At 34.5% G+C, this 17,352-nt stretch overlaps 4 protein-coding genes across 5 annotated transcripts; 2 read left to right on the top strand and 2 right to left on the bottom strand.

Annotated features, from left to right (window-relative positions):
* Positions 1–7,930: 7,930 nt before the first annotated feature.
* Positions 7,931–10,124, bottom strand: LOC106615716 (uncharacterized). 2 transcript variants are annotated; one of them, XM_036367370.2, is made up of 3 exons: positions 9,984–10,124; positions 8,290–8,460; positions 7,931–8,210 (listed from the first exon to the last, which is right to left on the bottom strand). In XM_036367370.2, exons 1-3 carry the CDS (start codon positions 10,011–10,013, stop codon positions 8,049–8,051), a joined length of 363 nt encoding a protein of 120 aa, XP_036223263.2. In that variant the 5' UTR covers positions 10,014–10,124; the 3' UTR covers positions 7,931–8,048. The 2 variants fall into 2 exon arrangements, with proteins under 2 accessions (XP_036223263.2, XP_069964160.1); XM_070108059.1 differs by lacking the exon at positions 9,984–10,124 and adding an exon at positions 9,651–9,759.
* Positions 10,125–13,598: 3,474 nt separating this feature from the next.
* On the top strand, positions 13,599–15,558 carry LOC106620319 (uncharacterized). Its single transcript, XM_014238818.3, has 3 exons — positions 13,599–13,795; positions 15,127–15,209; positions 15,281–15,558. Exons 1-3 carry the CDS (start codon positions 13,766–13,768, stop codon positions 15,396–15,398), a joined length of 231 nt encoding a protein of 76 aa, XP_014094293.2. The 5' UTR covers positions 13,599–13,765; the 3' UTR covers positions 15,399–15,558.
* Positions 15,559–15,874: 316 nt separating this feature from the next.
* On the top strand, positions 15,875–16,342 carry LOC106619669 (U6 snRNA-associated Sm-like protein LSm6). Its single transcript, XM_014237917.3, has 2 exons — positions 15,875–16,061; positions 16,131–16,342. The coding sequence occupies exons 1-2, from the start codon at positions 15,971–15,973 to the stop codon at positions 16,277–16,279; spliced, it is 240 nt and encodes a 79-aa protein (XP_014093392.1). The 5' UTR covers positions 15,875–15,970; the 3' UTR covers positions 16,280–16,342.
* Positions 16,312–17,318, bottom strand: LOC106619589 (uncharacterized). The gene is made up of 2 exons (XM_036367369.2): positions 16,887–17,318; positions 16,312–16,817 (listed from the first exon to the last, which is right to left on the bottom strand). The coding sequence occupies exons 1-2, from the start codon at positions 16,926–16,928 to the stop codon at positions 16,407–16,409; spliced, it is 453 nt and encodes a 150-aa protein (XP_036223262.1). The 5' UTR covers positions 16,929–17,318; the 3' UTR covers positions 16,312–16,406.
* Between the last annotated feature and the right edge of the window lie 34 nt (positions 17,319–17,352).

Here is a 17,352-nt window from a genome sequence, read left to right as displayed (position 1 = left end):
TATAAACAAAGTAACGAGATCCGCACAATTTGGGCGACAAGCGATTTTCTCTTCTTCATTTCAACTCATCCGTCGTGCTTTGGCGCACTGTTGCTCTTCATGTTCGTGTTGTTTCTTCCATGGTTCTATTGGTTGTTGTTGGTCTTGATTATAGTGTTGCATTTAACTGTGCACACACACACATGCCCCTTTGCTCTGAACAGACACACATCAAAATGAAAAGCCAAAACAAACAATACGGTCTACTGAACTTTTCCTGCAGCCCCAACGATGAGATTTGGTCAAAGCGGGGAGCAAAACTGAAAGTGATAACGGTTATAACTAGTTTGTAAAAATATTGTTTGAATTAAGGCATCAATCGATTTTTTGGATTTGTAATTTGGGTATAAATATTTTGTTTTGCTAAATATTTGAACGCATTTTTCACTAATCTTTGCGAGCTTTTTTTTACTGTAGTCTTTGTGTTAGAGGGTCACTAAAACCCAATTACAAATACCTAAAAAAAAGACGCAAACTTTTACAAAATATTCCATATGGTTATCTTTATAGTTGTTGTAAATTTGATTGAATATAATTCAAAAATATGCTCTTTTTTTCAAGCCCTCAATCTGCTTATATCCGCTTCCAAAACGCTCGTCTTTGAGGTTTCATGCAAAAACGAGTTTTTTATAGCATTCAAGCAGTATTTCTGACATGCAAAGCCGTCCTTCAGCGTCACTTGACTTGTCAGCTCATGTGGCACCCAATTAACTTAATTTCGAATGTCTCCGGCTGCTTATAAACGTTTTGAAATAGCTGCTTGTGTGACTCTCAAGGATTCTGCGATCTCTTCTTTCATCAACTAATGTTTCCAGTTTCTCAGCTTCAAACTTTTTTTGCCGTCCAGAACATTCTTCCTCTTCCACCACTTTTAAAACGTCAAACCACTTTTAGCACCTTCGCTCAGCTATTGCATTTTCATCATAAACTTATACCACAAGCGATGACTTTCTTTTGAGATTTATAAAGTAATGAAGTTGAATTTTATATTTTTTTTATATATTTGAGTGAAAAAATTGCTATTGTTTAAACTTCAAATGAATGGCATACACTGGAAAAGACATACAAGGACAGTACTTTTCAACATCTTTTCGAAATATTAAAATAATGATGTAATAATCATTAATATCTTGGTAAGTCCCACAAATATGGTTGTAGAACAATATTTTATATTTTAGTAAAGAACTAGATTTTTAAAGGGATTCTGAAATAATATTTATTTTGAAGCCAATATGAAGAGACTCTTGATTTTAGCATTTAATTCTGTTCCATGAAGTCCATAGTAGTGAACTCTATTTAGACAAGAGCAATAAATTTTAATTGCTATAAATTTTAGTCAATGTGAATAAGAAGAAGAGAATATATATTTATACAAAACAAAAAAATTTGAGTTATAATACCAAAGTGTGTTTAATAATAATCGTATAGTATGTACCCTACAAGAAGAGTGACAGTCATCTGACCGATAATATGGCAGTCATAGCCGAAAAATTTTTCTCAGCGCGCAGAACAAAGTTCTATCATTTTCTTGAGAGCCTTTTGCAAAAACTGATGTAAACAAACGCATGTGTGTGATTTTGCATCTCTCTTTAACACGTGGATATACGAAATTGATTTACTATATATCTATACAGCTCAGTCTAATGATCTTTTCTGAGTCATTGCTGATTATAAATCCATCATAACTGAAAATTGTCAGTTATGACTGTAAGTCTATTACAAGTGAAAAATTCTTTTGCGCAGTAGATAATATAATTTTTATTTCTTTAATAAATTCAAAACTTTCAGATTGTAACAAAAACATAATTAAATAATAAATTATGAAAAGAAATTTTCACCTAATAACCATGCTTGCTCCTCTCTAAAGTGTGCCTAAATAAAAATGAAAATTAACTAAAAATATAATTTTATTTTAAACTTAATAATAACTTACGTATATTATATTTGAAAACTCTTTCGTTATTTATTTATTTTTAATAAAACAAAAACTGTTATTGCACAGAAGCAAGCAACACTTTTGGTTTATCGCACGAAATAAAAGCTACATATGTAGGTATTTCACAATTTCTCCTATTGAAATGTGAGCTGTCTCCTAAATGGTAAGGGTCTCTTTTTGACAATAACAGCAACGGTACTGTACTGGCATAACAAATGTGAGTGTATTGGTGGACCCATCAGCAAGTTCTTGTAGGCTACGTACTCGTCGATATATTTTATAAATATATGTGCCAATATTTTCGTTATCAAATATATTATTTGCTTTCATGTCACACGTCAATCGAATTATGCCGTTATTTGTGTAGTTGTACAAAAAATTTATCATAAATCGATCAGGGGTGAACAAGCGCTTTTCCAATTAATTGCAGCGATATCAATAAAATTGTAGCTACATTGTACATACATATGTGCACACACATCACATATTCATTAACATTTTGATTACATTATCAATTTGTCGAAAATTTACTACAACAACTGCGCAGTATCACCCTACAACACAGGCATATATCAACAATGGGGAGAAAGAACTTCACTATCACCGCATTAGCCACACATTTAACGCAGCTCACATTTATGATTCACACACACAAAGGTGCGCTGGCCACGAGCTTTTGCCTGGATGCACTTGTTTACATATGAATATATATGTTTATATGTACATACATACATATATGTGTACCATAAGTGCATCGTTCATAACCACAATTTCGGACATTTATTCTGTTGATAATCCCCTTTCAAAGCAATACATGTCAGCACTCATACAAATATTGCTCAATACAAATATCACCTGCAGCAATGCAGCCACACACACATACATGTATGTATGTATATTTGAGGGTATAAATGCGCGCTTTATCCTACAAATGCGCAACTCCAATGGTAATTCAGTGTTAACTATAAATTTATTGCATTATTTTGACAATTCTTAATATAAATACGTATGTGTGTGTGTATGCTATGGTTGCTGAATTGTGGTTGTTGTTATTATTAATGTCAATGAGTGATTTTGTAGTGCAAAGAATACATGATGTTTGAGTGTAATAAATTTTATTATGAATAAAGTGTCGAAAATTGACGCGTGATTGCTCATAAGCTGTCCAATCCTACATATTTACATCATTCATACCTTTATAATGTAGAGCACACTTGTAGTTGTGGCTTTAAAAAGATAATGCATACATCATTGATGCAATCATCTGATTTGCATATGTATGTGTGTATATTAATATCAGTGAAATTTGTGGCATTTAACTTTCATTTGCTGTAATCTCGAACAGTTAAGTGGGCACGCAGCGAGTCAATCGAGTCAATAAGTTTGCTTTAATGAAGCGATAATGAACTACATGAAGCAGCACTAACGACAACTAACAGCCAACAATTGTTGCAGTACCCACACACATACATACTTATACATATTGTAGAGCAGAGTTAATCGATGGCAATCGAAACCAATCAACGTCGCGGCGTGATAATGAAATAACCCATATGATTGTGGTTGGATAAGCTGACATCCTGTTGCAAAAGTAACCGCAAGCATGTTTGTCAAATTTAACAATTTCATTTTATCGCATATGAGAACGATTATTTTCTTTGGCACGTGACTAGCACTCAGTGAGTTATGAGCTCAAATCCCGGCAGAGCAAAAATTATAAATTACATATTAAAGACTATAGTATCAAAACTAGGTGTGTATTCTCGGCATGAAAAATACTTTTCTCTTCACCGAAGACTTTCGAAGACGACACAGCGTGTAGGACTTTCAATTTATTAGAATAGCCATCTAAAATAAGGAAGATACCACTTGACCATAGGAATAGAATGAATTTCCAAATAATCTGCCAGAAAAACACATCGCTTCACTTAAGATTGAGAAATTGAGAATCGAAATGAATTGCAAGAAATGATATCGTGGTCAAATAAACTACTTTAGAAGCATTCAAATTTGTAGCTTCAAGGAGTTACATTTTGCGATTTTGTGAACTCTTCTTTGCAGTATTTACTTGTAATGTACTTTAACAATCTTTGATACATTAAAAATTTGGGATTCCCTTAACCCTGTAGCCGACCTCCACGAGGACCCCCGAAAAAAGGTGTCTGGCGGTGAAGAAGATTTTCTGCTTAAAATTAATTCAAATTCAAAACTCAAAAAAAAAAATTATATTATTAACATAGATTAGTACAGGGGATCGAGGGACTAGTCAAAATTTTGATTTTTGGCAAAATACCGGCTTCCCAAAAAAAAATATACACTTCAAAGTGACTGAAAAAATCGAAATTATTATCAAAGATCTTATTCTTTCGACGATAACCTGAATAAATATGCCTAATAAGGTCGTGTGAAATTTTCCAGTCGATGGGTCTAGTCATTTCGAACAAATTTTCCTCACCGACTCTGATAAGAGTTTCGAGAAAATCGCATTCAAAGTTTTTGCGCCAATTACTCTAATTTATAAAGCTCTTACAAATATGCTCATAACTTCGAAACTTTTGCCCAGATCAACGTAAACACTTCGATGAATATTTATATACATTCGATATAAATGCAAGAAATCGATTTTTTTTTGAAATTCACAAGCCTTAAGCGCAGTCGCGCCCCATTACCAAGCAAGTAAGTTAAGGTTACGAATTTTCATCTGTTGAAAATGGGCCCAAAATAGTTTGAACGCCAATTTTTAATTGCGTTTTTTAACATGCGACACGCCGTTTAAGTGCATTCAGCACATTTCCTTAGCATTGCCTGCCACAGTTGCAAGAACAACAATCAATCGCGGCACTTATATGACGGAATATACAAAAATATAATTACAACTACGTTTGTCAAGTATGTAGCCGCACAAATGTGAGCGCATATGATTAAATTCATTCCATTATTCCTTTCACAATTTCATTTGAACGTCGGTTATTCTAAATTAGTGCCATAAACCACAACAACGATGTGACCGGCTGTGCAACTAGCGAAAATTCCCACGTTAAACACAGATTGTCAACGACATACCTCACACATATGTACATACACAAGTGTGGGTGTGCTCTTTTTATTTGTTGTCATTTGCACAACACATTTATTATTAACGATGTTATGTATATTAACAATTTATTAAACAATTTTATGGTGTTATCGCAATTATTACATACAAACATACAGCCGCACGCATATATTTATTTACTATGTGCGCTTACCCCGATATTGAAGTAATCAACTCATCACACAAAAGACAATGATAAATAATTTGCACGTATCTGCGTATATACCGTTATCCATATATAAATATATATATGACGATGATTTCCAACCATTTGCCTGCTGTTAGCTTCGCTTTATCAGGTACGATTCGGTGTGATAATGAAATTTCCAGCGCTAACGGCGTTTACCTAACGCATTAATGATATCCTGATAGCTGATTCATTGCATCAGTGCATTAATTTTTTGCTCAAATGCATATAAATTAAGCATTTATCTGTAGTAATATGTTGTAATTAAGTAGCTGGAAATTGTTGTTTTAGAAATTATAATTATTTAATTCATGATAGCTTCTATACAATTACTAATAAAATCTATCTTTCTATATATACATATATACATATTATATGTATATAAGTACAAATTGGAGCATGGCAAGGAAAATGTTAATATCTATATCTTTGGTTGACCTTAAGTTACTTAACTAATTAATTACTTAGGTCCTCATTTGACCTATTGCGTGTTATTGGAATCGAAAATATGAATTTCGAGAAGAATTCACAGAAGTGGGTAGTCACAGGCAATTAAACTAACGTGGTATGTGACGTACTTCATAACTAAAACTTTAAGCAATATGCGTTGAATCAATTTATAGAAGAGAGAAGAGATTACGCTTTCGCGGCGAGAACTTTCAGACACAATTTCCTTAACTATTTCAATGTTAACATAATTGCCATAGCTGCTTGAAAGACTCTTCTTAATAAAACCCCGAACATTTCAACGTCACGAATTTTTGACAAGTTAGCAAAAGTGCGTGAATTACTATCGATTTTTTCATCGATTTCATTGAAGCATTTCGTATTTATTTTATAATTTTCGTATTTAGTGTCTTTCCTGAAAGTCTCAGCTTTAAGGAAGTTGATTAATTAAATGGTTTAAAAAATATACCTACAATCTGGAAATCATTTAATTTGAAACCATAAAATATTTCTTGAACCATATCTTTGTTACAATTGTCATACATATTTTCAAACACATTTTACCTTGATCAAAAAGAGTTCGAATTCCGAAAATTCCTATTCGAAATTTCAGTTAGCAAACTAGTTACTTTGGTATGATCTCATTAAAGCATTATATCCACTTGTGAATTTCAAAAACTCGATTTATTTCGAAGTTGATTCCACAAATGGCTTCAGAGGTATGAACGTATTTGTAAGTAATTTTCAACTCAGTTCAAACGACTCCAAAAACTTTAAACGTGTTTTTCTCGAAGCTTTCGCTTTTCGTTCATTTTGAAATTTTCACACGACCTTCTTAGATATATTTGTCGGGTAATGATAGAAGAAATAAGATTTTTGACAATAATTTCGTTTTTAAAGCCACTCTGAAAGTAAAATTTTTTCACAAAAAACTAGTTTTTGTGGGAAGCGGCCATTTTGCCAAACTCAAAATTGTAACCAGTTCTTCAAACATTACCTGCACTCATAATGCAGTAATACAGTAGATTTGTTTTTTTTTTTTTTAATTTTGGATTTGGGGCTACATTTCGTCTCCAATAATGAAATAAAAACTCAACTAGAAACTAATACACGCATAATAAACATATAATATACGAGTATGACAGTTCATTCTCGAACAAACAACTGCAAATGTCTGAGAGATGTTAGTTTGTGTTTGAGAATTAGCATTTCGCCATACAAATGTAGTCACGTGCAAATATTACTCATTATGACGATCATCGCAATCGTTTTGCATTGCCGCCTAGAAATATGCAACAAAAGCGGTGAATCCGCTGCAATGCAAATAAGCACTACTCTTGGTCTCTTGGTCTCTTGGTCGTAAGCCGATGCACATTGCTCACCGCTCACCGTTTCACGCACGCTTCGACGAATGTCCTGATTATGTAAGTAGAAAATTGGCTCAAATTATGCGCCGTATTATGAAATTATGAAGTGCATTGTTTACAGCGAAATGTAATTACAGCAATTGTAGGTACCGTTACTTTGCCGTAATGCAAAGCCGACTCCCCACGCCGTCACTCGGCAGGCAAATACCAACAATAAAAACATGAATTTATTTGCACATCACTATGGACATGTATGCAATTGTATAGGTATGTACATTGGGATGTGTGTGTGTGTAAGTGTGTTTGTGTGCACTTGTGCGCTGGCGAGAGAACAATCAGTCAACCAAAAGAAGAGCAAAGCAAATAATGTAACTACGCGCTGAGTGCTTGTGCCGCGCGACTGTAGCTGGCAACCAACTGCTACAACAACAACAACAACAACAATCGTTTCAGCATAGGCGGTGGAATGAGCTTAACAATGCGCTAATAACGTTTATTAAATGCGTACGAGATTTTAATCATCTCCGCTGCAGCATACCCCTCCCGCCGCTCGGCGTTGTTGCCACCGAAGCCATTTTGCTATTTATCCACCGCCAATGACAAATTATGCAAATCCTTGTGAAGCACATTATATGTAATGCCAACAACATCATCATCAACAACAACAACAACATGCAGAAGCACAATTGAAAATTAATCGCTGCAAATTAAAATGATGACAATGCCCCACATACCACTGCGCCCCCTCGCACCAACTGCTCGTGTGCGCTTGCTTGTATGTATGAATGTATATAAGTCCCAACGACTTCATGCATTGCGTGCACATTCAGTCGCATTCAAGTGGCATTCAACAACTCAGCTACTCGCAGAATGGATTTAGTGACTTCTTCGCTTTTTATTTGTCTTCATGATTAACGAGCTACGTTTTAATATTAAATTCCTATATTAGAGACATAATTTTCCACTCATCATTCTCCCTTATTCGAACTGCGCATGCGATTGTGATGGAAAGTTGATATTATGTTCGCCATTGAGCCGCCCAACATCACGCGCCTGCTGCTCTGCTCGCCGCTCCTCTTCATGTCCATCGAGTCCCAAGCCGATACGCTCAATAAATTTGGCTGCACGATAACCATGGGCCTGTGAAGAGATACACACACATACATATATATTACATTAATAATACTTCGATTCTGCCTGGTTAGTATATAATTTCTACCTCATAGAAGAGCGCGCGTCGTTTCTGGCTTACTTCCGGATCAAAATCCCATTCGGTGCGCACGTGCGTTATGGGTTCACCAGCCACATTATTCTGCAGCGTCTCTGTTAATAGGCGAACTACCGAGGTTTCACTTTGAGGCAAGATTGTAAGCACTATTAGGAATGTAACCTGAAAAAGATATAATTTTGCAATATTATATGTGCATATTTATAGAGGGAAACTCCTTGAAGTAAAGAATGACAATCGCGGCTGAAGCCTAACACGAGTGTATGTAAAATTGTAAATTAAAGTTCGTTTTAAAGTCCTCTACAAAGAATTGCATTGAAAATTTATATATGAAAATATATTTATGTGTACTAGTTGAGGTCAAAGGCGCTGGCGTATGAGTAATTTTTTGCTTGAACTAAACAAAACAAAAGGCGGCTGGAACAAAGTTTATGGCCTCTAACTTTGTAGAAGGCTCCATTATATAAACAAATTTGACTTGGACTGATCCAAATCCAAATCCATATTTTCTTGAATTTTTTTTTGTTATTTAGATTGGCACAACAACACCGTTTGTTTACGAGGCGAAAAGTTTGTCTGGTCTTAACATAAAAAAAAAAAACAAGTTTACTTAAAATTTTGTGCTTCCAATGGAATCAGAGATAGGTCAGTTAAAAAAAAGGTTACTTTATCACAACTATTTGAGTGGCACAAAGCATTCAGTGAAGGTCGTGTAGCCATCGAAAACTTGCCTCATGCTTGTTGTCCATTCACCTCTGTTAATTACGACAATGTCAAAAGTGTTAAAGAAACAGGGCTTGTAAATCGTTGGATTAGCAACATACCAACAGTCTAGCGAATGGCGTTCCAAAAATGTGTGAAAGCAAAAAAAAAAACAAATTCTCTGAAGGCACTCAGGGCACCGAGGGCCCTCCCAGCCGAGCCTTAAAACAAGTTTGAACGTCGCTATGTTTAAATTGGCTCCAAACGACGTGAAAATGTTGTTTTATGTCCGTCCGTGTCAAATTTCATTTGATGCATATTACCTGTTCAATCATATTCACAATTTTTATTGAATTTTATAATCAAACAAATATAATAAATACCAAAATGTCCGGGGAAAACCTTTAAACTTGAGCAAACTTTTCGAAATTTCGTTGTATAGCCACCTCGATTATTTGTTGCAGTAGTTGTTCAACGCGACCATATTAAAATACCTACGGACCTGTAGTAACTTATGGTTAAATTTTCATTTCGTTAACTTCTCTTATCAAAAAAACACATTTTCAAATTAATAACACACAATAAGCCAAAATTTGTACACCTAGAGAACGACTAAAATAAATTGGCAAATTAAAAATCACTTGCAATACCATATGTATACACCACTTTAGGATTAGATGAAACAATTCGCCAAAAGATAAGCTTTTGGAAACGCGACTGATTAATTATAATGAAAAACACTTTGATTTAGAACCTTCCAATTAATATCTGGAGGAGCTGCAGCTTCTCAGTTAATAAAAATATCATCAAAGATATGCAAAGAATAACACAAAAATCCGGTTTGTCACTTAAGTCTTTTGTTTGCCTTTAAATTAATTGCTTAACGCCTATAGTTCTTGTATTTGACATTATGTGCAAGTATTCTACTTCACGGAGCATACTCCGCTATCAGAAAGAGTAAAAAAATAAACAGCAAAACTTACAAACACAAATTTACACCACTTTTTTAACATTTCAATTCAATTATAATGCAACAATTAAATAAAATTAAAGCACTTTTCGCAATTTGAACTCTCCAAACTCCAGTCCCCGCTAACGGCAATCGCCAACTAATAAGCAATGAAATAAACCAACCTCAACTTCAGAAAATATTTACGCTCATATGTAAGAGTGTAACTGTAGATATGTGCATATAAAGATTAAATAAGAAACAACGTTTGTGGCATATTTGCGCGAAAATCGAATTTTGAGCGAAAAGTGAGAAGATAACGTCTATAACATACACACATATTCACTCATACATAATTGCATATGTGAAGCGTATTTTGTATTATACCCAATAGACATTGTGGTTACAATTTAAACCCTTAACAAATTGTTGAAGAAAATAAATTTCTTATGTTGATCAGCTCATAGAAAGCGATCGCGTTTCCAAAACTTTTTCAGAGAAAATATAAATGTCTTCAAGGGTATAAATATTGCTCATTGAATATATTTTGTGAAACTGGACTTGAGATAAGCCGCGGCAATGCACCTGTTACACATGCGCAGATCAATTTTGAGCGCGGCAACTCATATTGTTGGCATAAAGCCAGCGGCGATTGCTACAAACTTGTTTTAATGTTTATTTAGCTAATGGAATGAATGAAACGCTTTTGCGCTCTCCACCAACTCATTCGAAAGCAAGTAATGCTCATTGTGGATTTACTCACTGCCTTATAGCATACCCAAGAGCAAAAGATTCTCAATAGGAAGCAGTTCTTACTGAGCTCTTACAATTTGTGTTAAACTCAAATCATATTTCTATTCTAATTTTACTCAAAATTTTTAATCGACGAAAATAACTTCATCTTACTGTTGTTATAGCTTTAAAGTTTTTACATTTATATGCTATATTATGTAAGTATGTATTTTCAAGTTCAGATGCACAGTCTCATAAAAAGACGTTAGAAAACATACCTACATGTGTCTATAATAACATCAAGGGCTCAAACGCCGACATGTTACACTTTAGGTTTTGACCCGCTAATGAGCAACGTGCGTCCTCGCATTGCATTTACTCAAATTGTTGTCAAAATATTTTTATTGTTGCGATATTTGTCAAGCTGTAACGTTATTCAAACTGGAAAGACAGCAACAAGCTTTTAATGAGCGGTCTACATTGCTGTGCAAGCTACAAACTGTGGCACAAGTCTGATTTTCAAAATTAATTATGAATAAAGCTAAAATAAATATTTTAAGACTATTTTACTTTTTTAAGCATGAATTAATTTTCAAAGACATATACAAAGCTCAGCTCATGATAACCTATTAAAATTGTTATTACTAATCGTAAATCCCTTTTTTGATATCAACTTAATTTAGCAGCATATCCTTGGTGTTTTATTAACGCATCAAATTTCGATTTTTGTTTTCGAAATGCCAAAACATGCGTCAATCATAATTATACATATGTACATACTTGTATATCCAATTGTCAGATGATGCTATTAAGTTTATACATATGAATTAAAGATTAAATCTATCTACAGAACATCAGGGAATCTCAATATTACTTATGGATCGACTCAACACATTTCTCTCATGTTTTGTATATGAAGCGAGTCAATGCTAGAATCGTACCAAAATATCTGAAGCTTTTGCAAGAACGACTTCAAGAAGCGGTCGCAAATGAGATGCTTGACAACGTAGCTGACGTCCAAACTGCCGAATGGCGCTCCAAAAATTAAAAATGAAAAAAACCAAAATTCACCGAGGCTTACCACAAATGTGTGGAAAGTCTTGCTTGTATTGGCTCAGGAGCCGTTTTTAAGGTGTTAGTAAAGATTTGTAATAAAAGACGTGAAAATGTTGAATTTCTTTTCGCTAGTTCGGGTCAATTTGAATCCGATGGTTTAGAATTTCTTACTCATTAGTATTGCGTGAGATAAAGAGCTAAAGTTAAGTTCAACATTTAATATCAGAAATTAGAAATAAATTCTGAAAATTATTCAACACACATCCTGCTCAAAATCAATAATTGGTTGCTCGATTATGAGCTCGCGCAGCACGCACTTTATACAGGGTTTTCACGAACCCAAATTTTCATAAACAGCAAACATTCCTTTTTTATGGCTTGAAATATATTATAAACTATTTGAAACAAACTCATCCGGTTATTCAAAATTATTATTTTTCCATTTATTTTGTGGGAAGTACGCGTAGTTGGCTGTAAAAGCAAAGCCAGTATTGAAGTGCAAACTGTCGTATAAACGGTGAACGTTACGCTTGCTTGCGAAGAAAGCTATACTTTTCTGCTATTTCTCTATTTTCAATTATAAACCTAAGTCTATTTACCTTCAGACACGCAAATATAATCCTAATGTTGTCACCAAAGTGCCAGCTCACAGATATTTAAACAAAATATATAAAAAATCACCTGAATCTGGTCACTTTGTTTCGTCGATTACATAATGCATTGTAGTGGTTGCATGTAATATTTTTACTTAATTTTCAACACAGAAAACTATTAACGTCTTCCACTCTCTTATATTTATACCATTATACATAGTATAAGCACTGTTTTTGTTATTTTTCTTTTCATGTTTGAGTATGCGCCTCTAGACTTTTGTTTGGAGTCTCTTTCTGGCCGCTTTACCGAAAAGGGCTTCGATGTAAAAACCTGATTTGCTGCACGTTGCCGATTAATAGCATATTTGAAATTCCCTAGTTTGCAGTTGATTCTCTCCATTTCGCTCTTTGTTGACATACATATCGATGAAGATCATTTATTTACATTCATATTGACTTGCTTGCAAAATTTACAATATGACCTCGGAATAAGTGAAAAAATGTATGGGAGTGGGCGCTCCTGATTTCGGGCCATGGCCACTTGCACAATACTCATATTTTTTGAACGCAAGAGAGCCGCACTTTCACTTTCATTTTTCTCAAGCAGATGATCACAAATGTTGGTGAGAAAAAGCTGTTGAAGATTTACTTGATAGTTTTACTTGTTTCTATTGTCTCTTATGTTTTCTGTGAGATTTGTGTAATTACTTTTGAAGTTAACATGGCGGTAGAACTGGAAAGTAACATTTTTTTTCGGGTCACTGAAAACTCTCCCGAATTATTACACTTAACTAAAATCAAATATTTTAACAATTTTTTTTGGAAATGTTTTTTCTCATCAGTAATCAGTTCTCATCAAGTCTGGTCTGAGGAATTTTGAGATTATGCTGCAGCATTTTGAAGACCGAGCCTCATTCCTCCGTTAATAACAGTGATTCAGTGGTAAAAGTTAGAATCAAATACGAGACCTCATAGATAGTATATTGTATAGCTCAATTATGCCAAATTTTCATTTGTATATTATATATTTAAATATAATTTTTTTAACTGCAAGTTTAGCAAAATTAAAAGTGAAGATTTGAAGTATAACTGATCGCTTAAAACTGGCACTTCTGCATAGCTTTTAAAGCGCTATTAAGTGAGTTTCGCTCTCACCTCTTAACCTTCTCTTTATTTTCTTCGCATTTTCCATGCATCTCTTTTGAAACCAAATAAGCTTCGCATAATCAACTAGTTAGCTTCTGGGCACATACTACTAACCAACATAACGCCAGCGACAAATTTAGTAACCAACCTGACGTGCAGGAAGACACTGCCAAACCAACAAAGCGAGTTACGGTCGCGACAAAACCAAGAGTGTGAAAAGAACGAAATTACAACGAACAAAGCGGAAGTGGCACATTATTTTCAAAATCGTTAAAGAAAATTTTCAGAAATGGCAAAATTGGTAGCAATTTTGTTGCATGTAAGTGTCAAGTGTGGCAATTAGCCCTAAAATGGGCGCAAGCAGGCGCTCTTGCATTGTTGTTGGGTGCGATTGGGGCGGCTGTTATGTAGGTCAGCGATCTGCGCAATTGTTGCATAGCATAGCACAGACATAACATAATACGTACCCGTGACTTAGTTTAATGTGTTTCTAATAATAAATCTTCGAAAAATCTCGCGCCTTTTACTTGGACTGGTTTTCATTTTTGACATAATTTCTACATCCGAAAGCACTTACTTACTGCGCGTAAATTAAATTGGCATAGCCATAGTGAACCGCAGCAGCACCGCAGTGCACCGCCGTCTACTTACTTACCAACAACAACCAAAGAAAAATAGTCAGTGAGCAAACTATGAGTTCGCCGAGGTACGTGCTGTGGCCTCCACTGCCAATTGTCACTTTCGAAAACTGTTTTTGTTTGAGGCGTTACTTTACGATGTGTTTGGAATTTCAATTGTTAGTGAAAAGCCAACATGAAGCTTTGTGTTTCTCCAAGTTTCTGATGCGGCTCGAAGGGGCTTCATGAAAAGCCGACATTAAGTGCCGAATCACGAATTATTTTAAACAACTAAAAGGCTGCCGCAAGCTTAGGTGGTTGACAGTTTTTTAGGCCAAACCAAAGTGCACATAAACAATTTTACGCATACGGCGGAGGGCATCAAAATAAGTACAGCTCTTCAGCTTCATAGTAGCTTCAATAGTATTGCGGTTCATTAAAAGATGGGATTTATGATATTTAAAGTTTGGAAATTCTTTATTTAAATTCGAAGCCCTGAAGAGCTGGACTGACTTAAATTGAAGCACAAGAGTCCTTGGTCAGTGAACTACATCCAGTGGTCAATGAATAAAAAAATTTTATTGGCATTTTCTATACTTGGCGACAATAATGTGTGCGTTCATGACAGTAGCGGAAGAATGCAACTGGCATTTAGAATTACTCTTTTTCCGCTTAAGTTTTTGCTTAGAAATTCGACCTTTTTATGCTCAAACTGTTGTATAGCCATATGTACATATGTATATATATAAAATACATGTATACATGTGTATATGGTAACTCTTATAACGTTGGCTATATGTATATACATAAACACATATACACAAACAACTATTTACATATGTACATACATATATGTATGCATTATTATATACTAGTTTCAAAAAAGCCCCAATTAAAGAGGATTACCACTAACCATTGAGTTATCAGACGAGTTAATCTTCAAATATATAATTAATATATATTTAACGGTTTATTACAACTAATTAATTTTGTCAAATTTTCCCTTCCTTTTACTTCCTTTTCCATTATGTAGCTGTTTTTTTTCATAGTTTGTATTTGGCAATTCGGCTCCGCCACTGTGCAACCGCGCGCTCCAAATTTCCAATACTTTGAGCGGTAAGAAATTTCCTTAATTTACGCATAATGTGTTTCAAAATTGTTAAATAAATGAAATTTTTATGTTACAGTCCTAAATATCGTTACCCCTACTATGACGAGAACGGACGAGGAAAACTTCTCTATGGCTATGGCGGTCCGGATTTGTATCAATACAAAACTTACACCCCTTTGGAAGGCATACATTAGTCAATGTCTTTGGCACCTGTCAAGAGACTTAGGCAAACACTCGTACATGTTTAGTTCTTAAAAATAATATTAATTTATTTTAATGTAATAAGTTTTTTGCAATTTAGTTTTGCTATGGTTTCTAAACACTCACAAATAAATTTGTTATATAAACTTAATAATCCACCTTAAAATTAATAACTACGATGCCTGCTTCTATCATTAAAATTTTTTTTTTACAAAAAATTGTATTAATTTTAAGGTGCTACCAAGTGGTACTACGCAATCAGAATTTGAAGAGTAGTCTTAATACATTCCACTGACACAACTAGGAGCGTCCTATTTGTATTACTGGGTGACACAAACCCACCACGAAAAAAGACTGTTGTATTCATTAACATTCTCTGGTTTTTAATAACAGAATTCTCAAACAGCCTGGCAACGCGACAATTAAATTGTACTATTTCATAATATGGCACCACTGAACGTGGTGATTAATATATTCTGCCAATAACAAAATTGCACAAAATTGTTTGTGTTAGTACATGCTTTTTGTAGCAAGAGCATTTTGCAATATATTGATTTAAATAAATATGTCACGAAAAGAAGCACTCTCACAATTCATAAATCAAATACATGGACGACCTGTGGTGGTTAAGCTAAATAGCGGCGTTGATTACCGTGGTAAGTAAACTGAATCCTGTCCTGCACACATGATTGGTGGTCTCACATAGCTGCCGGTTTTTATTTTAGGTGTTCTGGCTTGTCTGGATGGCTACATGAATATTGCGCTCGATCAAACGGAGGAGTATGTTAATGGGCAGCTCAAAAATAAGTATGGCGATGCATTTATACGCGGAAACAATGTGCTCTATATTTCCACGCAAAAAAGGCGCGTATGAGAGATTTAAATGAAACTTCATCTTCTCGCAAATTCGGAATAAACAAATTTTGTACTTTAATAATGCTTAGTTTAAAATAAATAAGTAAATTAGAGTAGGTAATAGTTTTGTACTATTTAGTGTTAGTTTAGCGCGTGGGGTAATATGGTGTGCCAAAATCATTTGGGATTGCACCTTGTTGTCTCAGTTGTTGCAATGTGTATCCCCGACCTAACATATCTACTAAATTAACACCACGCTTGCCATAGCGACGTTGGAAATATGGGCGCCATGCACGACCGAAATGTGGATTAAACGGTATCTCACTTTTCTGTGTGAATGGCGATGTACCCAGAAATAAGTGCTCGATATAATCCAGGACTGCTTTCTTCTTCTGGAAGTGTTCTAGAAAGAGATTCGCCTGTCCAGCTGTTTTTGGATTCTGCGACGGTAAATTCCGAAAGTAATCATAATTGGTCAAGTCCAGATTTTGTAAATCGACTATATCGAGAATGTCATGCAGCAATGCTTCACTTTGTTGTTGCATAAATAGCAAACACTAAATAAATGAAAGATGCTCTATTAAATCATATTCTCAGTCAAATAAAATGTATTTTTATAATTATACCGCCATAAATGCTATCACACCAATTTGTTGGATTTTCTGCATTTTTCTTCCGAATTAAACTGCTACTTGCAGTGTACCGATTTAAACTGAACATTATAAAAATCAATTGATTACGTGAAACCTCTGAATTTAATGCTGTTATTTATCTTATTGCAAAATGTTCAAAATATTGTTGCAAAATGCATTATGCAGTCAATACATTATTCGTGCAGTCCCACTTGTTCACATGATTTGCAGCACACATTGACCGGCTGCGTAGAGTGTAGACATTTTTTTTACTAATTAGTATTCTATGCACAGTCCCTATGACGTTTATTGTGTTATGCGAGTATAGGGAATAATATGTCTTACTATTTGTTAACACTGCTTATTCAATATTTTGTTTTTTAGATCTGCTTCCCTAGATGGCATGCACATAAACACATATGTATATATGTACATATGCCTTGTACTCATGCAACAGTCA

This window comes from Bactrocera oleae, chromosome 4 (genome assembly GCF_042242935.1).
Source record: "Bactrocera oleae isolate idBacOlea1 chromosome 4, idBacOlea1, whole genome shotgun sequence".
Classification (NCBI taxonomy): domain Eukaryota; kingdom Metazoa; phylum Arthropoda; class Insecta; order Diptera; family Tephritidae; genus Bactrocera; species Bactrocera oleae.
This window is presented reverse-complemented; position numbering and strand designations above follow the sequence as displayed.